This window comes from Nomia melanderi, chromosome 12 (assembly GCF_051020985.1).
Source record: "Nomia melanderi isolate GNS246 chromosome 12, iyNomMela1, whole genome shotgun sequence".
In the NCBI taxonomy this organism is placed as follows: Eukaryota; Metazoa; Arthropoda; class Insecta; order Hymenoptera; family Halictidae; genus Nomia; species Nomia melanderi.
The window spans coordinates 15,207,520-15,229,324 of record NC_135010.1 but is presented as its reverse complement, the minus strand read 5'-3'; the positions used below and the strand labels follow the sequence as shown (position 1 = coordinate 15,229,324).

General features: G+C 55.5%; 1 protein-coding gene across 7 annotated transcripts in view; it reads right to left on the bottom strand.

The window, feature by feature from the left end:
* LOC116433621 (uncharacterized) overlaps positions 1-21,805 on the bottom strand; it is a 114,423-nt gene that overhangs the window by 6,694 nt on the left and 85,924 nt on the right. For all 7 annotated transcript variants that reach the window (XM_076372488.1, XM_076372487.1, XM_076372485.1 and 4 more), the window contains 3 exons: positions 18,700-18,840; positions 14,863-14,989; positions 30-277 (listed from right to left, as the gene is read on the bottom strand). In XM_076372488.1, coding sequence (XP_076228603.1) covers positions 30-277; positions 14,863-14,989; positions 18,700-18,840 — 516 coding nt within the window. The remainder of the gene's footprint in view (positions 1-29; positions 278-14,862; positions 14,990-18,699; positions 18,841-21,805) is intronic.

The window sequence follows — 21,805 nt, the reverse complement described above, 5'->3', positions numbered from 1 at the left end:
AGCGTCGAGAGGAGGAACGAAAGGCTCACCATAAGCTCCCTCCTGAGCTTTTCCAGCTCGGCGCTGGCCGGTGTCGAGAGATGTCCGCTGCCGGGACCGCCGACGCCGCCGCCGCCGACGCCTCCAGGGCCACCGCTTCCGGCCCCGGTGCCCGCAGCGTTCTGTCGGCCCCGCAGCTCCTCCAGTTGCCGTGTCAACTCGTCGACCTTCGCCACCGCTAACGAGAGCTCCTTCTCCTTCTCGTTGAACAACGCTCTTATGCAGTCCAGATCCGAGGCTGTGGAAAAAACAGAGGAAAGGGCTTAAGAGCGGCGACAGTTTCGTCCGAGGGAAGCGTTCTCGCGTAAATCGTCGCTGGGGATCGACGGAGGACGGTGACCTCCGGAGACTCTTTACCGAGCGCAAGATCGGAAATCGATCCCGAGCATTTCCTCCCAGCGACGAGCTACGAGACGGCCGTCGCGACCGACTACCGCCATCTTTGCGCAGCGCGCCGCGTACTAGCCAAGTGTACGCCGCAGCGACCGTGTTCGCCGTTTATCGCGGATCAAACGATTCGACCCGCTCGACAAAAGCGTGCAATTAGCTTTTCGCGTAATTTCTGTCGTCCAATATCGGCCAATCGTTCCCGCTCGCGTGCCAAAGAAACCGAGGACTTCGTTCGCAAAGCCGACGGGGAAACCCTTCGGCGAAACCCAACGATCTTCCGCCGCGTCAAAGCGACAGTTCGCGCGAGCGAAACTTTCTTTTAATTATTCCTCCTCGGCCTTTGACGTCCGTCCCTTTTTCCCTTGTTCGGCCCGTGAGCGTTCACCTCCGCGTTTTACCATTCGCTCGGCGGAACATCTCTCGACGTTATCTCGAGTCTCTTGTCAGCTCGGAGGAACGTGCTCGCGGAGCGAAGGCTGTTTGCCGACTGGAAAGACAGATGAAACGAAAGTTTCGCCGTCAGAATTCGATCGGTCCCTTCCGTAATTGTAAGTGGCTCGGTCTCTTATTCCGGGAACCGGTAGGAATAATTCGCCGAAGGATTAATCGGCCTCGGACGAATCCATTAACTCGCGTATCCTTTCCAGCGTACCGTGAACCTTTCGTTTAAAGGTAACTCAAAAGTTCCGTCCCAACTTTACAAACTTCTCTGTTTTATCCTTATTATATCCCTCCCATTCGCCGCTTACATTTCGTTCATTTTTTATCTGTCGGTATTGTATCGCTGAACAAAAGGATCGCTGAACAAACGAACCTAAACGACGAAACGCGCAGGAACGTCGCGACCGAGACCCTGTCGGACCCAAGACCCTCGGGTAAGGGGTTCGATACTCATTACCGGGACTGCCTGATGGATTAAGAGGGTCATAAAAGATTGGGAAATTTCAAAGTTTCACCATAAATCCGTGTTTCCACGGTTACAAAGGCGAGAGGCACTCGAAATCTCGATAAACGCGTTGCTCGGATGTTTATAAGAAATGTTTTATAAAACGATTTAATTGCTCGGTTGCCCTCGGAACGTTTCCCCGCGGTGGGAGGAACCTGGGACGAGTTTTCCAGCGAATCGGACTGGAAAACATTGCCGCGGAGGCACTCGACCGCGATGAAGTGTCTCGGTTTCGATATCGCCGGAGAAGAATGGTCTCGGGAGCCGGCAAACACCGCGTTACCTGCCGGCGGAATAACGTTCTCGGAACCACGTAGCGATCTATTTACCGAGGGAAAAGTGTTTCGCGCGAAGCATGCGCCGGGGAACGAGCCACCGCTACGTGATTCGACCGGTCTCGTTTCGTTTATTTATCTTTAGCGGCTCATTTCCTCCCCCGGAGCGTAATTCTTATCGCTCGCGGTCTCTTGTTCGGCACGCGGGGGAAGAGTAACGACTTTGCCCTATCGTAAAAATATATTTCCTCGAGAGGTAATAGGAACCTATAGCTCGGAAACCGAACGGTGAAATTCAGCGGATTGATTCCGTAGGTAGAGTACCGAGCACTTAAACCTTTGTCTGCTCGTATCCGTTTTGTATTTCCTTTTCGAGCGAGCAGCGATCGGTGCACGGACGTTGCGAACATTGGATATTTCCGAGGAAGCAAAACCATATTCTACCGCGCACGGAAAAAGGGGGTCCCTCGAGGGAATTACGATAAGGGATGAGAAGATTAATCGACGCCTATCAACGGATAATTCGTGTTAGTCGGTGAACGGCACCGTTCGACGTCGCTGTTATCGTCTATATCGTCGAGGCCCTCGTTAAAATAGCTCGCGGAAAAATTAGGCCTCCCTTTTTCGCGCGCCCCGTCCCGCCGCGAAGGAACGGCCGCTCCTCTCGACTTGGTCTAATTGGCCCTCGCCTCCAATTACGGGTGGGCCGTTTATTCCGGAAAGGCAGCAGGCAGCTGCGCCCCGTTCCCGACCACAATTTAATATGTATGCCGCGTTCTCGCGAAATCGATAATCACCGGCGCACGGTGACCACAATGACACCGTAAATCAACCACCGAACCGATTAATAGAGCCCCGAACCCGTAGCCGGAAGAAGGCGAGCGTTAATTATTCAGAAGAGCCCGGTGACGCTTCTGCGCGCAATTATCGTGCCGGCTCCAACTATTTTTTCCCCTTCTGGTCTGTCCCCAATTGAAAACTGTCTATGGAGGATCGGTGGAAATCGACTCGGAGATTTACGCGCGTACCGGTTCGTCTATGCTAGCCGTTGACTCGCTAATTGCCTCGTTTGTCGAACGTTCGGTGTCGCGGTTCTCGAGTCGCGCCGTTGTCTGCTCGATTCACGGTTATTTTACGCTTCGCGAGCGATCGCGTCCAAGCAGTTCGGTGATCGATAGGCGGCCGTGGCACCGAACGCGTCGAATTCGTCCAATTTCCGTGGAGCTCCGCGAGAGCGAGGCGCGGCGGAACGCACTCGACGAGGAGTGTGCGGCGCGCGACGCGTCCAAGCAGCAACGCCGGTTAACGGCGCGACCTTCGCCGCTGATTCGACAAAGAAATGTTCGCCCGAGGTAACCCGGACGGCCGAAATTCAGCGCGGAGCTCTCTCGCGAGCCGTCGAAGTCGTCGGCCGCCTCGTTCGACGGAAAAATACGAGGAATTACGGCGACACCGGCGAAGGCGGAACGCGCTGCGCGGCCCGCGGAAATAATTCGATTTCGAGGGGGGATCGTTGCGGCGGAAACGCGGGAAGAAGAGAGAAGAAAAGTCACCGCGACGTTTTTAACGGGCGTCCCTGACCCGCAGCCGAGCGAGGCTCTCGCAGAATTTTCACTCGGAAACGGAGACACGCCTTTCACCGCCGAAAACCGTGGCCCGCCGAACGGCCGGCGCTGAATTATTCGGCCGCTCGCTCCGGCGCACCGATTGAATAATTGAATGTCTGGCTCCGGTGCGCGGTTAATTAATATCGGTGACGATTAAAGGGACGCGGCCGATCGTTAACAATGACAATGAAAATATCGTTCGCGAGAACGCCGCCGGGGAAAGCGGAGAGGGGGTGCGATAAATTATCTAGTCGTCCTCTCTGTTTAATTGTACGCGCCAATTAAAACGCTGCCGTTTAATTAAACGGCACGGCGCGAGATCCCCGCGCCGCCGGCCCTTTTCCGTTCCCTTGTTTTCTTTTCGGGAAACCCTCGTTCGCGCCGTTAAGGGACAAGGGACGGCTCGGCCGTCCGACTTCCGGGCCGTGACTCGTCGACGTTGCGTTCCCAATTACCCGTTAATTAATTCGTTCGACCGACGACGGCCGATCGACTTTCCCCGCGATTCCAGGTAACGTTCGCCGCTCCTGCCTCGTTTTTCGCTTGGAAAATTCAGCTTCGTCTCGGCCGGCGCGCGAGATCGCCGCGACTGTGAGAAATGTGTTTCGTGCTTTGTCGCGCGATGGCCGGGGATATGAAAATCTTCGGGCATGCCGGTAATACGCGGCAGAAGAGTCTAATAAGACGCGGGGCGGTGCTCGACGTCCCTCGGAAAAAGGAACCGGGACAGAAGAGGTCCCTCCGCATTCTTCTCCGTTTCCCGTGGCCGTCCGGTCGTCCGCGCGCCCGCGTTTCCCGGCGTTCTCCCACGGGAAATGACGTCGAGGCAGTCAAAGAATCAGCCGCGAACACGTCCCGCGGAAACGAACCGGCGGAAAGATCCCGATCGACCGCGGGCCTGCTTCAAATTAAATGCGACGTCGATGCCTCGGCGTCCCGGGATTTCTCGTTGCGCGGTTTAAACCCGCGCGAGCTACGGGAAAGGATTCGAATGCGGGCAACGTACGACCTTCTTCTCGGATTAAAGCGCAGGAGAATAAAGATCGATCGATCCGCTCGCGGAATCGAGCTCGAGATCTCTCGCGGGTCGACCACGCCTCCAGCTGCGCGACTCTCGTCGACGATCCCCCTTTTCCCGATCGTTCTTCCTCTCTTTTCTCGCTAATTTCCTATCCGCAAAAGTGAATCCTTCGACAGAGGGAAAAGGGCTCGACGAGAAGGGCGGATGCGACGGAGCGGCGAAGGGTCGAGGGGGAACAGCTTTCCGAGGCTGCCCGTAAAACTCGGTTTTCGGGCTCGCGCTCCGAGCCATCAGAAATCCATTTACCATCCCGCAACGTCGTGCCCGCGCGACGGGAATATCGACGCGTATCGAGTCCCGACGCCCCGTGACAGGCTGCGAGTATTCGGCAGCGAGCACGCCGCGCGTGCATCCAGCCGGGCGCAGGCCACCGTAGACGGCCAGAATTCGATAATGGAATTCTAGGTCATCGAACAATCCCGCGACGCGACGATACATCATTCCCCGCGCGATTATGGACTCGGCCCGGCTCTAAATAATCGGCCCGCCGATCCGCGAGAGTCGCCAGTAATTCATTTCGGCGCGCGACCGACGCGTGTCCCGCTCGATTTCGCCCGTGGCTATAGCTGCCGGACAGTTGGAACAAAAAGGACACGCGTGGAAGTCTCTCGCGGTGCCCCCGTCGTTGATTATTGCGGTGAAACTCCGTTTTCCGGCGTTCAATTCGTTGTATCGCTGGAATTTGTCAATAGAGTTTCGTGGAATATCCGTAAGGTCTCTGTGTTCTGAAAGGATTATTACCGAAGCGCGCGATTCGAGCGAATCCTATGGATATCAATGTGTTTGAGTTGGTTCCCGAGACGACGAAGGCTTCTTCCCGAACGCGAACTCCGAAGAATGCGATCGGTTCGAAGCGGAGCGCAAGACTTTCCAGTTTTTCTGCGCCGCAACTCGTCTCGGCTGTGCGTCCGCGTCAGCTCGGATGTCCGCAAGTTTGTGAAGGATCTCTATTCCCCGAGGACGAGAGGCTGCGAGCTTCTTAAAAGCGAACTCCCGAAGTTTCCGCCGGCTCCCAGTGCGTTGTTTCGAGCGGAGAGCTTTCCGGTCGCGAGTGCGCCGACGCGATTCGAAAATTCCTCGACTCCGGAGACAGAAAAGAAACACGTCTACGCAATAACCGCGACGGACCACGTGAAAATGGAACCAGTTCCGCCTCGGACTCTGGAGATTTCCTCTTGGACCGTTCGCGTTGTGTCCTCGTGGCGAAACCGGCGCGACCGTGGGGTCTTTTTTTACGTCGATCGTAAAATCGAAATAAAAGCGAAGCTGTCCAGGCGGTCGGGAAGAGGGGAGCTCGAGGACACCGAGGAGCCGCGGAATTTCCTCGAGGAAACGGGAAAGTTCGGGCCTCGGCTCCGTTCCCACGTGAATACCGAATGTCCAGATGGAAAACCGGCGCACGCTCGAAAAAGTTTCCCGGTCCGTGGAGAACGTCCGCCGGTCCTTTGTCTCTTCTATCGGTGGTCGGCGAAATTTCGAGCGGTCTCGCCGAACACAAGGGTTCTCCCGGCCCCCGGGAAATTGGAAATTCCGGTGTCCCCGGCTGCCGGCCGATCAAAGTTTCGCGATCGAGCGATAACAACTCCGCGCCGATTCAATTCCGATGATCGATCGACTCCGGCTCACTCGGAGACTTCCGTGCAAGTCGCTTCACGGATTGTCCAAGCGATAATTGCCACGGCTCGGGAATAGGTTCGAGACGGGGAATATTCGGCAATTAGCCTCTGCCGTTGAGGAACAAATGGAGCGAGGACGCTAGAGACGAGTAAGAATGTTCCTCTGGCGAGTTTCTTGCCCGGGAGCGAGGACTTTCCGAGCTCATCGGTTGCGTTTCGCTGTGTACGAGGACGACGGTGTGTTCGAGGAGCGATGACGCACTTCGAGAACTCTTTTCCCTGGTTTATAAAAGCTAGAGACGACGCTGGGAGCGTGACGGGTCGCTCCGAGCCTCTATTTCCCGCGGAAACGAGATTTCCCGATCGGTAGAGGCCACGGAGCGCCGCGGGGGATCCAGGACGGAAAGGAAACGGTCCTCTCCGTGGACCTGCTTCGAAGGAGTTCCAGATCTTTCGGAGATGCGGCTGCATGCACGATTGTAACCCTGTCGATCGCGGTGGGCGGGAAGCGTTCCCTCGTTTCGGAGCGAAGCCTCGTTCTCCTCGATCTTGACAGTCTTTCTTCGTCGGACAGGAGATCCCGCGATCGGGAACGGGGTCACGGTTGCCGTTAACCTAGTTCGCGATATTTGGCGAGCGTAGAGATCTGGAAACGTCGTTACCGGTCCCAGGGAGGCTGCCAGGTCCATCGGAACGGTCGGAACGGACGCGGGAACGACTCCCGACTGCGTTGACGCGGATCAGCCGTTAATTGGGATCGCTAATTGGCGGGGAACGCGGAATCGCGGGGGCGGGCACCGATAATGCCAACCGAAATGAAAGATATGGGATTCGCTCGTTACGAGCGCAATTAAAATGGACAAACGGCCGTCGCCCGGCCTGTTAATTTAGCGAATATTCGCGAGCCTGCCTGTCTCGCACGGGGAACCATGAAAAGGCGAAAACTTGCCGAAATCTCGCGACTTAATTATTTCCTGCCAACGGCCAGTGCGAACGCGCGGGGTATTGTCTAAACTCGAATATAGATGAACGCGCGGTCCGGTTTCGTCGGTGGGTCGATGATAAATTTAAGGAATAAATTGTTGCTCGCTTGATAGTCGAATTGAGATTGATGAATATGGGTCTCGGGGAGCCGGCGAAATTGTCCCGGGAGACGATAACTCGGTTCTATTTATTGCGAACGAAACTTTAATGGATTTATTCGGTTCGTTGCCGTTTGATTCGGTAAACGCATTAAGACTTCCGGCGCACCCAGTACATCCGGCAGATATTAAGAGCGAACTGTATTCTTGGCACTCGCGTAAGAATTTCTATCCCCGTTGCATCTGAAATGGATCAAGGCCTCGTCAGCCTGCTTTCCGCGTCCATCCCTTCGTTAATAATTTAAGGGAACCTTGTCTCGATGCTTCATCGAGGAAACCGAGCCATCGGAACATCTCCTCGAGCTTCCTCCTTTCAGGAGCGAACGGCCGTGTAAGCACGGGCGAAGATAATTTGAGTATTTCACGCCGTCCCGCCGCGCGGCGCGAACTTTTCACCTCTCCAATTGCCAGCTCTGTATATTCTTAAAGCGGCAGTCGTATTATATTCATGAAAATTATCGCTCTAAATTCAACGGCCGCCTCTAAAAGCGCGGCTAACGCTCGCCGCTGTTGAATCTTTCATTAAACACACACGAATAAAAATCGTTCGCATCTATTTATCTCGTGGCACGGTTTCAACTACGCGAGAATTTATAATACTAGAGATTTCGAGGCGAGATTAGATCGAATAAATTTCTGCTGAATGGACGAAGGGAACGAGGAGGCGTGCTCGGCGAATACTGATGAACGCAAACGTCGAATCGAGTCGAATCGAGTCGAATCAAGGTCCGTCTCCGTTAACAGGTTGCAAGATAGCAGGAATTTAATTCGTGGATGCGCCGGAGATATCCTATGCGACTGTACGAGACAGAAAGAAGAGAATTGCCGGTTCCGGTGTTTTTCAGATAAGCGTTCAGCACCTTCTCGAGAGAAGGACGCTCGAGCGAAGCTTTGCGATCGGACTTTCTTCGGTCGCCGGCCACGAGATAATGGCGAAACTCTCGGCGCCGAGGAAAAAAATGTTTAATCCCGTGAAAGGGTCGGTTTCGGCTTTTCAGCGCAGCCCGAGACGAGATAAAGCGGTTCACCGGTGGATCGCCGGCCGCGGATCGTGCCAACTTTCCGGATCCACGAGTCCTCGGACGCGAGACTATTAAAATTTCGATCGCGGCCCAACGGCACGTAAACTCGTCGGAATTACGGCGTGACGTAACTCCGCGCGTCGAATCTCCTCGAAGAAGTCGCGCGATCGATTCCCGTGAAATTTCTCGTTTTCCATTTAAAGCGGATTCAATTGAAATTTCCGCGTTTCATACGGAAAACGACGTTCCGTGCGTAAACGCCGGCTTGTTTGGGATTTCCTTTGTGGAGAACGGAGGCTCGAAAGGTGCACGCTCGAGAAAATGAACGATTTCATCGTTTCCCGATTACTCGCCGGCGCAAAGCAGTTTCCTGCTGTTCGAAATTGGTTTCCCTTTCGAACGTTGCGGTCCGAAACCGATGGACCGGGTAATGCGCGCGGAACAAAAGGCCGCGGGGGATGGGAAAAAATCAATTAACGGGGGAGGAAACGCGGCGCGCGATTAGCGGCCTCTTAATTATCATGCGAAACGGATTATCGGCCGGGGATTTCGTTATTACGGCGCCACGTGAAATTATCCGGGGACACGTGCGTCAAACGAGACCGAGCCGGTCATAACTCAGGATCGGGCACGCTGGCCGCGGTAATCCGTTTGATCCACGGGACAGATCGTTTGTCCGCGTTATCCGGGGAAACACGACCGATTTCCGACGAATTCTTCCGCTCGCGCGCCGACGTATTATTCGGGAAATAATGCCACCGAAAGTATTCTCGCGCGAATATTCGTTGCGCTCGAAAACCCGCGGGATGTATCGCGCGCGTTCGAAATCGGCGGATGCCGATTGCAATTTCAATTCCACGGATTTCCGCGTTTTGTTCGTGCCAACGGAAAAACCCTGCAACTTTCGAATTCCTCGAATACATCGCGACGCCGCGACAATCGCGTAAACGTTTGTCTTCTGCCGCGAGTTTCGTTATTCGAAGCGACGAACTTCGCTCACCGTTTACAGTGAAGCAAATTCCGGCCGGCGAAACACCCCGTGGAAGAGTAACACGGTTGCGGAGGGTTGAACGAACCTCGGTCTGTCGTAAAAGCGAAAAAAACGAGCGATGTGGCTCGGAGATGTCCGGGAATCGGAGGTTAAATACGCAAACAGTTTTCCCCAAGTTTTGGGGGCAGGTTTTTTACCCACGAGCGACTTCGGCCAACGTGACATGCATTTCGCGGCGGAGGACCAGCCGTTTATCGGCCCTCGGACGGCCATCGAACGTCGAAGTAGTCCTGCTTTACGGCGTCTCGTAAACCCGACCGACTACGCGCGCTTTTCCACGACCCCTAATATTCCTCGAAACCGTTCGCTGTTCCAAATTTCCCCGCAGGCAGTGCACATACCGCGGCTCCTGATCCACTGGCTCGGACGTCCCGAGCTTTCCGTCATCGTTAACGAGACGCCTTGCGTTCTTTCCTGCGAAACGAACCCATATTTCCGGGGATAACCCATTTCTCCGTGTCTCGAATTTTTCCGGGACATCCTCCGCGTGGGTATTCCGGAGAGGAACGAGAACCGCCTCGAATTTCGCGAGCACAGTACAAGATTCCCCCTTCGTTCCCCGGTTTTCAATCTGGAAAAGAATCTCGACAACACGGGGAACTCCGGAGGTTCGCGCGAAAATTTGCGCGGAAGTTTCGCAAAAAATTATTCATAGCGTTCGCGAGCTCCGGGTAGAATTCAATAAGAAGAAACGTACCCTTGACGGTTTAACCGTCGAGAGCAGCGAAGCGTGGAAAGTTCCGAGGGTTCGGAAAGTTCGGAGACTCCGGAAACGGAAGACGAGCCGGTCTCGTGTCTACAGGAATCCGAGAAAAAGTTAATTAATGGCGCGCGGCGCGTCGATCCGGCTCGCGCGGACCTCTCCGCTCCGATAGGCTTTCCCGGCGCGAGGGGCGGAACGCTTAAGAGGGTTAGTTGATTCGAACGGGGGGACTTTCGAGGCACCCCATGAATCAAGTAGGGCCCGCGTTATCTCTTATATTAATCGAACCCGACCGAGGCACGAGCGGACGCGGGGAAGATTTATCGAAGACTCTTAAGTGGCTGGAATCTTAAATCGTCTCCGAGAGGTTGCGACCTCGCGTTCGCCCCGAACCACCCCCGAAACGCGTCCGCAAGAAAGATGAAGCACCCTGACCCCTCTCGGTTTCGATTCGCGCCGAGAGGGAAATTAGCCCGCGAACGGTGCATGAAATTATCGCTCGTTATCCTCCCGGCAAACTTTCCCCTCGTTTACCCCCGGCTTCTCCTTCGGCCGTTTCGCGCGTCTGTTTGCTCGCCGGCTTCCTTTGACCCGCGCGGATTTCAATTACGGGCCGACTCGATTTTCTCTGTAATTTTTACCGCTTCAGCCCCGAACGGGGGTTGGACCGTCGCAGCCGCACGCAACGCCTCCCCTCGGCCGCTGCGTTATTAAGAACGGGTAACCCAGATCTCGAATCTCGAAACGAATCTGCTGGAAATAATCAATTCCCGGCTAGTATATTTCCTCCGGGGCCCCGAGGGGAGGATTTTCGTTTAAAATTTCCAGCGGGTAGACGTACACTACCGGCGGAAAGTTTGCGATCCGTGTGTCGCGTGATCCGACGACGGTATCGCTCGAGGAAACGAAGCGCTCGAGTGGCTGGAAGACAGGAATCAACCCTTGGCACTGCGCATAGTTTTGTGATGTCAGCAACTACCAATTTTGACAGTAGTCCTACTGAAGATTAACAATGTTATAACATTTCTTAGACCTTTAATTCCCTTCTCAGTACAAACTTTCTATATTTGGAAAATCTAATAATCTTGAGGCAGTTTTCTTAAAATTCAGTGAAATATTTGATACTAGAACTGGTGCAATATTGGAGCCTAGAGTACAAAGGGTTAAGAGCGTCGAGCACAGCTTCTCCGACAAAGAGGAGTCGGCCGGAGATGGAATTTGGATGGGAGATTATCGAGTAATTTACCGGAGCTCCGAAACTTTTGAACGATACTGTACTCTTCCGCGGTCCCGAGTCTACGTTTCGACCATTTTTCCCGGACGTGCATCCGCGTAAACCGCGGCGGAAGGACGGCGGCGCATTCCGCGCGGAATTCGATGAATTTCCGGGGGTGGTACCGCCGGTAAGATCCGCTCAATGGAATATTAAATATCGGATTTAATATTCGGTTCTCATCCCTGACCTTTTTCCGGCCGTTAAAATTCGTTTTGCGAAGGAAGTAATATCCATCGGCCGAGACCGTTTAAACCGGCGGGCTGTTCAAACACCCAAGGAAGCCGGGAGACGGACAACAGGCGGCAGCATCGACGTCGCGGACGATATCGACGCTCGCCTTGGAAACCGTGCGTGCGGGACAGAGTCCTGTGACATTTGCACAGCGAAATTGATTCAACCCACACGTTAATTCAACCGGCGGACACACGCGGAGCGTGGCTTCTTTTAATTAAAACTCCCTCGTCCGCCATCGGCCTCCGACGGGACCTTCGGCTCACGGAGTTTTTATTTTTTCGAATAAACCGCGCGGCGCAGAGCCCAAAGGGATCAGCGGGATCGAGGTTCCTCTTATTTCGTTTCGTCCGAGCCAGCAGGCTAAACGGAGACGTCTCACGAATTAGATCGAGCCTGACTCGCATTACCGGAGAAGGAGATTTTTCCATCTTTCGGCGTTCCGCGCGCTCGCCGGCGCGATCTCTCCCGTTGGATTCGGCTTCGGCTGGAATGCAGCCGAACGTGGAATCGAAAGTCGACACGGTCGCAGCCGGGTGGCCCGTAAACTTTCCCGGGGCCGCGAGGATCGCGAATATGAATACGTAGTTACGCGTACAAACGTCGACCGTTCTCCGGGAATATTGGGTCAGAATAATATAAAGTTCGGGGGTTCGCCGTGCAGCTCGAGACGCTGGAACTCCGACCCCCTTGTTCCCGTAACAAATACAGTTTACGTTTCCGCCGGCTCTTTCTCTTCCCGCTACTCCTATCTCCGGGCTGCCGCGGTCCCGTGTATTTTCCTAGCTCCATCGCCAATAGCGCCAACTTCCGGGCGGAGCTCCGACTCTTACCGTACTTCTTTCGCTAATTACGCGCTACGTGCCCGTTTACTTAACCGACCCGTTGAAAAAGATTCCAGTGTTGCGAAGCGCGGGGACAGAAGAATCCGCGGGAAATCGGAGAAAAAGAGGAATAATATTATTTAACGATTTCTCCGGAATCTATTGTCCAACGACGATTACATCTCTCGGATGATAAGCCATCGACGAGTCTGCCGGCAGCCCCGGCAGGGGAAGCATTAACGTTCGAAGATAAAGGCAATTGATTCGCACGCGGCACCGAGCCACACCCCCGTCTCGGAGTTAGGGATCAATCCGGGGGTGGCTGGTTGAAACGTTTGTCAAGCAATCTCGCAATCAAGCCGGCAGCTATGACTCGCGGATAGCTCGGAATTCGATTACAGGGACGTGCCGCGGTGGGGGTGAGACGGATCAATCCTTTCGATTTATTTTCCAGGAGCCCTCGAACCATCGCCGTCGTCCCCGTCCGGTCCGGTTCGGCCCCGGCCGGTGGTTATAATTATTCGAATCACGAAAGCGCCACAATGGGGGAATAAAAGCGGGAGGGATCCATGGAGGGAAACGGAAACTTCGAGGAAAGTTCGTCTCGGGGGAGGAGGGTGAGAGTCCTATCGGCGAGGAGCTCTATAGGAAATAGATTACGCGAATTTCTGGATCACGGAGTCTCTCGTTCGGGCCTCCGTTCTCGGTTCGGCGTGCACGCGTCTCGCTCGATTGCGTATTTCGCCGCTCCGATCCCCAACCCTTGCTCCCGCGGCGACCGTACAACTTCCTCGCGGGAAAGACGCACGTGCTCCCTTCGAAATGGGAAAACTTGGGAACATAATGGACCGGATAGCCGGGGAAACCGTCGGCTCTCCGAATCCCTCGGGAGAGAGCCCGAAGGGGTCGAGGGTGTTAAAGACTCGTGATCTCGCGGCACGTTATTACTGGACTCGGAGAAGTTCCTCGAGTGTCCGAGGGGACAAGCGGAGGCCGTGTCCTCGTCAATTTCGGCGGGACGTTTAAAGCGGAACGGCGGAGCTGGAATTCGAGACGGGCGGTGGAATTCGAGGGGAAGGGGGATCGATAAAGAGGCGCTCGACACCCGCGAGACCTATCTCGACGGGTCTATTTCAAGATTAACGTAGGTGCGAATCGCGCGAAAGCCTCGGCGTCCGGAGCTTCCAGCAACGACGCATAAAATCGGGCCGCGTTAAGCCGCGTACTCGCCGCTGTCCTCGGCGAGCGAGTCGACGGACGCGCGGGGCCGTCCCCGACGGAGGAAAAGTCGGGTGATCCGAAAAGCTGATAGACGAAATTGAACGACACGCGTCTCGGAGGGGCCGATAAAATGATACAGCGGTTAGCGCCAAGGCGGTGCGGAGGAGGCTTTAGTGGACGAGGAATCGGACGTTCGAGCCAAAAGCAGGCACCACCTATCGCGGCTATAAACGGGCCCGATGTATCATCCGAATTAATGCCGGGAAAGATGATCGGGCTCGATGGGACCATCCCGCTCGCGAAATCTTTATTGAACTCGATATTCCCGCACGCGGTCGTTCGCTGTCCTTTTACGAGGCGTTCGATCCTCCTGGAAACGACGGGAATTCGCGGTCCCGTCGGCCTATCGTTCCCGCTATGGACGGGGCACGTAAGAACCTCTCGAGCTGCGACGACTGTTCGCGCTCTCTTCGAATCCCGAACTCTGGAGCGTGGATGGCAGTCGAAACGAGAATCTAGGTTACTTTTTGCTTGTACGCGATAGTCCTTTTGCTAATGAAATCAGCGCTTCGAGTATCGAGAATTTCGACTGTTGAACGTTTAAATTCGAATGCACCCCTGGTTCTCAGGAGAAGAAAGAGGGAGAACGCGAAACGCGACGCTCTCGCGAGCGATATCGATATTCAACCGTTGGCCGTATAACCGAAAGGACTCGGCCCGGGAATTCCTCTTCGTTCCCCTTCGCGTTCGTCCCGCGCGTTCCTCCTCCTCCGCCGGTTCTATCCTCCTCCGCTCTCCGGTGTTTCCTCGGCTCCGTGTTTCGTTCCGGCCGCGCCGGGATCGAACTTTCACTTTCGAACGCAATATGCTGCCGCCAGCGACCCGGACTCCCGGCGAATTGGATTAACGAGGTTTATCATCGCTCGTTTTATAGGCTATCCTAGCGGAATGGATCCGGCGAATGGGACAAGCGGAATTGCGGCCCGGTCTCACCGCGGCATTCTCGTAGCCGATCGCTTTTTCGATCCGCGCGGGCTGAAAGTTATCGAGAGAGCCGGACAAGAATCGGACACGGCAGGATCTCGATTGTTTCATTTAATTGGACGACTAGCGGCAATTACCAACTCCCGACGAGTCTGAGTCAAGAACAAGTTCTCGCAAAGATATTCGTTGAGTCATCGAGTTCCGATGCAACCGATATGCCGGATGATGTGGATCGCGGAAACGGCGATTCGGTTGATCGAGATCCTAGCGCACTTTCGAAATCTCTCGACTGGCAAAATCGTCGGGCGGACCGTGGCTGGCCTTTCTCCCGATTAACTTCCAGCGATTTTCTCCTCGACGGAATAGGTGGAACGGTCTCGTTTCGATCGGCACCGGCAGATCGCTGAACGATAACGCCGGCAACGCGTAGAAAGGGATTTATTAATCGACTTACTCAGCGTGGCGTTGTTGGCACGCGACTGGTCGGTCTGCGATCTGAGCAATCGCAGCCGATTCAGCTTGCTCTGTTGTTGGTCCAGACTGTGCCTCAATCTGGCGAGCTTGTCCTGCTGTGCTGGCTCCTGAAACAGTAAACAGGAACACGGTGAATACGCGACGGAATACGGGGCAAAGTGAATGCGGTCTAACGAGGATGACGCGCGGACGGGATCGCGATCGAACGCTTTGACAGGGGCAGGACGCTCGGCTGCATCTTTCCGCCTAATGGAACAGTTTTCTCGAAACGATGTCGGATCGATTCGCGAGCAACCCTTCCCACGGCTTAATCGATTTCAAGCAGGAAAACCAGCCGCTTACCGGTTACAATTTCCGGTGGGATCATCCTTTTCTCGCTGGAAATTCCTCGGACGAGTTTACCGAACGAATTAGGGAGGCGTAACGCTCCGGACGTCGCGTACGCTTCGCGCCGAGGTCGGGAATCAAGCGACGTGATTCATCGAAGCAGGCGAGTCCTTTTTCGGAGCAAAGCGGCGACACGCCGAACGAACCTCTCTATAGAGGAAGGGGGAACACAATCGTTCATTCGCTAATGGGCGTGAATATCCTTTTCAGAATCGAAAAGGCGATCGGCCGGTCGATTAGCTCCCGTGGCGAGACGAGGAGCGGACTAATGCGGTAATCCGGAACCAACGAAATTACGGAGGCAGAAGCGGAGAAGGGAGAGGCAGGTTTTTCATCCGGGAAAATAAGATCTCTGTCCGTTTTCACGGTGTACATCGTCGGCCGTTAAAAAGTCTGCTGGCTTAGACGAAAGCCGGCTCCGTCTCGCAGCCGAGGCGAAGCGGATGGGAAGATCAGCGCTGGATCCGAATAAAAAACTCTCCATCTTCGGTGGTATTGGAGTCCGCGGCGCGCCGGCTCGGCCGGGGATAGAGCCGCGCGGGCGGATTAGGGCTTTCAGGTCCTCGGAAATCCCGGCCGAGTCCTGTCGCGAGATCCCCTATTACTTCGAATCGTTCGCGGCCTCTCCCGGAAATGAAAAAGCTCCCAGCCGCGCGGCCGCTCGCAGGCGCGAAGCGAGTCCGCGCGGCTCGGGAAATCTCGGTGAAAAAGCCGGACGACTCGAGGAATCAAGGGGTCCGTTATAAAGTCGGCATGGTATTCACTACAGGGTATGCGGGCCGCATAAATGATTCAACGGCCGCTCGCTCGCGAAAATCTAGACGACACGCGGATCGAATCTAGCGATCTCTCTCGCGGTCGCGGGCGATATCTAACGAACGACGTCGCTGAAAAGCGGAGCAAAAAAGCCGGCTTGGAAGCGTCCGTGGTGGTTTCATCCGTTGATTGCTGTTTCGCCGTGCGTTTCCATCGGGGCCCCAGACACTCGCTAACGAGCCATAAAACAGCCGGCTCTCGGTCGGTGCGCCGCGAAAAAAGCCGGTCGATTAATTAGTCGGTCGTTCGATCGGATGTGCGCGCACGGGAATCGGGTGTAACAAGTTCCTCCGAGACTCGGCTCGCGGTCGCGTCGGCGGCTGGCTCGCGCCTTCGGCGCAACCACGGTCCTCGCGCGGCTAACGCGATCACCGTGCCGTATCGTATCGGTCCGCGCGAGATTACGAACTCGAGAGGGAGAGGGAGAGAAAGAGGGAGGAGCGCGGGCTCGATACACCTATCTCTTTAATCTGGTTATTAGCGTCGAAGAAGCGACGCTTGGCTCGTTACACGTCGCTGCTCGACACGTTCCTCGAGAGCTAAGCAAGTACGCGGGCCCGGAAGCTCGCCGGCGAGCGCGGCCCTCTCGTCGGCGATTCTCGAGAAGAATTGATCCGAGGTCGCGAGCTTTCCGATTAACTCCGCGTCAGCCTGCCTGGGAAAAACCGACTCGCCGGCGTTAAATGGAGCTTAAAGGCGCGGACAGGGGGAGAGCGGAGAGCGACTTGCTCGCGGCGACGAGGATCGCGAGGACGGATCCTTCGGGACCGAGTTTTCGAGATTTTCGCGTGTCCCTCGCGGAACCGGTTTAAACGTCCCGACGCCGGAGGAGCGGAGAGGACGAGCGCGAGTCAACGTTCTAACCGGATCATCGTCCCGTAGCGCAGTTCCGCGACGTAATCGTCGCGCGCTATCGATCTATCGCGCTTGCCCGCGCGCAGGATGGCCCGACAGGTTCCCCGTTTAGTGTCAAGGTCACAGGTTGCAAGGTCATCCTAACGGTAAGGACTCGAAGTTCGTTCGACTCGGTTCGACTTCGACTTGGCGCGGACGGGCACCGACGAAGTTCGCGAACGAAAGGCGAACGTAAAGGATCTCCGCGAAGCCAACGGAGAAACGGTAATAGAGTCGGAGCCGCGGCACGATTGTTCCCCGTAAATCATTTTCTAAGCAGATTTCGCGAGCCGGCGGGGCAAGACTTCGGGGTCGCGGAGCCGGGCTCGACCCGTAACTCAAGATTAGGAGCTAAATACGCGTCCGCGGCGCGGAATGTACACCGGCGAAACTCGAGCCAGCGATTACGCTTTATTAGGCTTTACGCCGGGCGATAAATTTCGCTGGAATCTCGCGCGCGAACGGGCCCGCGAGTCGGTCACGAGAATCCCGCTAACTCACGAGCGGAGCGGTCGAAATTGGCCCGCGCGGAACGAGCCGCGGTCGGTCTCTGGGTGGCCATTACGATCGGGAACGGAGATCGTCCTCGCGGAACGACGGGGTCGAAAGGGACCGACGCTGATCCGGCCGATAATAGGCATAAACTGTCCCGCGGAGTCTATCATTAGATTGAATTATTCATGGCGCGGGCCTTTCCGATTCCCCGCGGACGGAAGTCCCTCCGGGGAGAGCGCCGAGGGTCGCGCGGCGAACAATAATACGAACGATGAAAACCCGGGGTCGTTCGCGAGCTTTACGTCCGGGGTTGAACGGGTGACGTCTTTACGGTCTGGTTTACTGCCGGCGATTGTTAAGGGACTGTAATTTTCATCGGCTGTAAAATCCCGATTCGTCGAAATCATTCGACGCCGGCTGTTAACCCCCTTTTCGCGGCCTACGCCAGACAGCGGCGCTAGATCCAATCTCGGCGGGCGAATTAAATGAAATCTTCGAGCTTTTTCGAGCGTCCTGCTTATGGGGAAACAGCGCGAGCCTGAAGTGCCTTGATTGGAAAGGGGATGAGGGGTGGAGCGTGGGGACGGGCTGTGCCGTAAAACGGACTTATGGGAATAAAGATAATTAGGGATAAGGGAGGTCCTTGGAAAGCATCCTGCGAAGAATGCCGTACCGCCGGAGCTGATATCGTCTTTGCGTAAATTCGCGACGGAGGGGACGCGTAAGGGGAACAATTAAAATGAACTTTCGTCGGGGATCAAAAGCTGCGATAATAGAAAGCTCCGGAACAATTAGCCGACGTCTCGTTACGCGCGTATCCCGGAATCCTCGGCATCATCCGCCTGGAATTCCGCTGGAACATTCGAATCGCTGGCAGGACGGAAGCTGCGTCGGGAAAAGCCAATAACCGTACCATTTGCTTATTTCTTCGTGCTCCTGTTTCTTCGTTATCATCCATCCTGCAGCGGAGCTGTTTATCGGTGCTTCGGGATACGCGGATCGCGCGTTTCGCGAAATAAAGGGAGCAGAGGTGGCGGATAACGGGGCCAGGTCGCCGAAGAGCAATTACGGAAAGACGCGTCTTGCTGAGTCGGGATCGCGGGCGGAAGCCGAACGCACCGGGAACGAGACCGCCAGGGATATTACCGTGGCTTCGTCGAGCAATTTTCACGATGATTTCCGCATCGACTCGGTTCGGGGGAGCGAAATGGAAGAGTTGTCTTACCTGTGCGCCTCGAAGCACGGCTAGACGGTCCTCTCTCTGCTCCAGGAGGCGTCTCTGCTGGGCAATTTCCCGCTGTTGCCTGGCCGCCATGCTTTCAAGCTCGCTGAGCACCAGCACAGCACCACCCCCGCCCACTGGTAACTGAAACAGAATCAAGAGTACGTCAGGGAAACGAGTCGGAAACATCCGCAACGAGGATTTCGCGGGTCTAGACGATTTAGGCTGGCCGGGAAGAGAGCTTTGCGCAAACGACAGGCTTCCTTTCGCCGTCTTTCGCCGTCTTTCCTCGCGCGTTTCCACGTTTCGGTTGTTGCCTCTGTTCGGCGCAACCCTCTCGGCCGTGCAAAGTTTCGAAACCGGACCGGTTCGCGAGGCAGCGCCGGATCAGAGACGGATTCGTGGTCGGCGAAGTTTGTAAACGCTGTTCGGGAGGAGAAGCTTTTCTTCGCGGTAAGAGTCGAAAAGTTTCTCGAGCTGTGGGCGTCGCTCGCCGTTGCGAGAGTCGCGGTTGAATTTCCTCGTTCGAGTGCCGCGCGATGTAAAAGCTTGTCGTGCGTGGTGCTTTACGGGAGGATCGTGGAGGCAGAGTGGAGCTAATAGAATATCTCGCGTCCGGATCGAAAGCTCATTTCGGTCCGAATAAAATGCCGCGGGTATAAACAAAGTGGGAAATCGAGGCATCGTCCCACGCGCGGATTCCTCCTCGACAATGAAGTCCGACGATAATCGGGGTTACACAATGAAACGGTGGTTCGGTCGATGTCGCGGGAGGCTGAGCGCTCGAAATGTCAGCCTGCCATTTCGCAACGGTGCGAGGAGGGGGCCGCGGGAGGCGAGGGAGGAGAGGGATAGGGAGAAAGAGAGAGAGAGAGGGAGGGAAGGAGGGTAAAGCACAGCGGATTACGCGATTTCGCGACTCGCCGGCAGAAATAAATGGAAAAGCGGAATGGGCCGAGCGGCGGAGGCGTAATGCCCGGGAAGAAAAGAAACAGCGAGGCGAACAGTGGTAGGTCCGGACTCGCTGGCGTTCGCAGTTCTTTTTGCTTGACCTCGTGCACCATCTGGAGAGGACCGGCCGCCGATACCGAGTAGAGTCCCAAGGCCGACCTGGCCCTTCGAATTCCACAGCGACAAGGACTTCTGGCAACCTTCGTACGTCAACGAAACCCGCTCGACGACGAATGCTCGCGAATCTTATCGTCCTCTCGCCTCCTTCTTCTTGTCCTTTCAGCTTTGTCCGGAAAATTCACGTTCCGAGTGTCCCAACTACGAGCACTCCCGATCTCCTCGATAATGCGGTAATCTAATCGCAATCCGGCAACGGTCTAATCAACGAGACCGACGGAAGAGCACTCGAGCGGTGGACACACCGATCGTAAACCGTTACCAAGACTTAGCTGGCTTGTTTCCCTGTAATTGGTATTCCGGTTGACGACGTCCAGCGAAACGTACGGATAATCGAACGATCGAGGAATACCGCTCTCGCCGGGGTAACGCGAACTTCCACGGGCAGCTTTGTTTGCGCGCGAACGACGAAGGAGGTCTTCGGCGAAAGGATCGCGAAGTATCAAAGTTTCATTGGGATCGATTAAAGTTTTACTGCGACCGTGGTTCGATCGGCCGGTTTCCCCGCAACCGTGGATACAATTACGTAATTAAACGTTCTCCGGACGAACCGTTCGATCGGAGGGATTGGATTCAACATTGGCGCCGGACTCCATTAAAATTTCAATCTCTCCTACGCGCGCTACTCAACGAACGCGCGGTGCCACGGGAAATAAAATTCCCCGATAAATCGGGGCTATAAAGCACCTTGTTCCCCGTTCTAATGGTTGCCGGTCAAAACTCGCTCGATCGGATCTCCGCCGATCGGTCGAGCTCGCTGGAAATTAATCCCTGGGCTTCCCCGGGACGGCAATTTGGTGTGTCGCGCAGTTCGAGCCGCGGCCGCAGCCCTGGAATTTATAATTCGCGAGGAACGCACGGTTTTATCGCGACGCGTTCTCCTCGGGAGCGAACGATATTAATTGGCTCGGTTTCCAGCGGTTCACCCTTGCCAGCAATAGCAACCCTTTTGTCGACCGACGCGAACTATGTCGCGAACGCGCGTCGCAACGACGACGCGATTAACTCCTCGAGTTTATCGGCTTACGAGACGCGAGTGCACCGTCGACGTTTCTTCCTTTGCGTTAGCTAGTTCCGTGCGACGATGAGTTACGAGTCACGGCGGAGTGATTACTCCATGAGAAAGGAATCGCTTATTAGAGTGAAAACAAGTCGGGCCGAATTACAATGGAATCTCGATCGCTTCGGATTGCTATGAATGGATACTAGCCGCGAGGTCGAGCACTCCGGCATACTGAAAATCCCTCGTTACCGGGCACAATAGGAAAGTACTGGCGATTAACGGCAACTACCACCGACAACCGCGCGCGTTCCTCTCCAGCCTTTTATCAGCCGTCGTATCGTCCGCAATACGCGCATCGCTGGGAGAGAATTGCCAGCCGCGTATTCGCGTCTCGACTCGCCGAGGGACCAGTTGAATCGGGCGCCGCTTCGACTATCGGCTCGACTTAGCTCGCGGCTTAATCAGCTTGAAAGGCCGAAAGGAAGGCTGGATCGAAATCGGCGCGCGATGCGTCGAGCGGAGGCGATAAAGTAACCCGGAGGGTGAATAAATAACGGATACCGGTGAGAACCGCGGAGAGAACAAGACCGCGGAGCAGGGTCCCGGCGAACCCACAAATTTCCTCGCGCTCCGACGCGACCGACCAGTGGAAACGCCGCCGCGCCGCACACACGGTTTCGTTTCTCGCGGCTCGTAAATACACACAGGTGCAACCATCTATCGGGCGAAACGATCGCGGATGCTTTCGATCCCGGCGGATCGAGCCGGCTCTTTCTTCCGCGCGCTTGAATTATGACGGACGCGTGATTCCGTCGAAACGCGAGCGCCGGCTCGAATGCGAATGCCCTGATTACACCTCCACGAGCCGCGCGAGAGCTACGGCCGGCTCTCGAGAATCGCTTTCCGTCGTGCGGCCCGAAGAATCCAGACAACTCCGAGGTATCCTCCGCGGAGGAGAGATGCCCGACGCGCTGGACG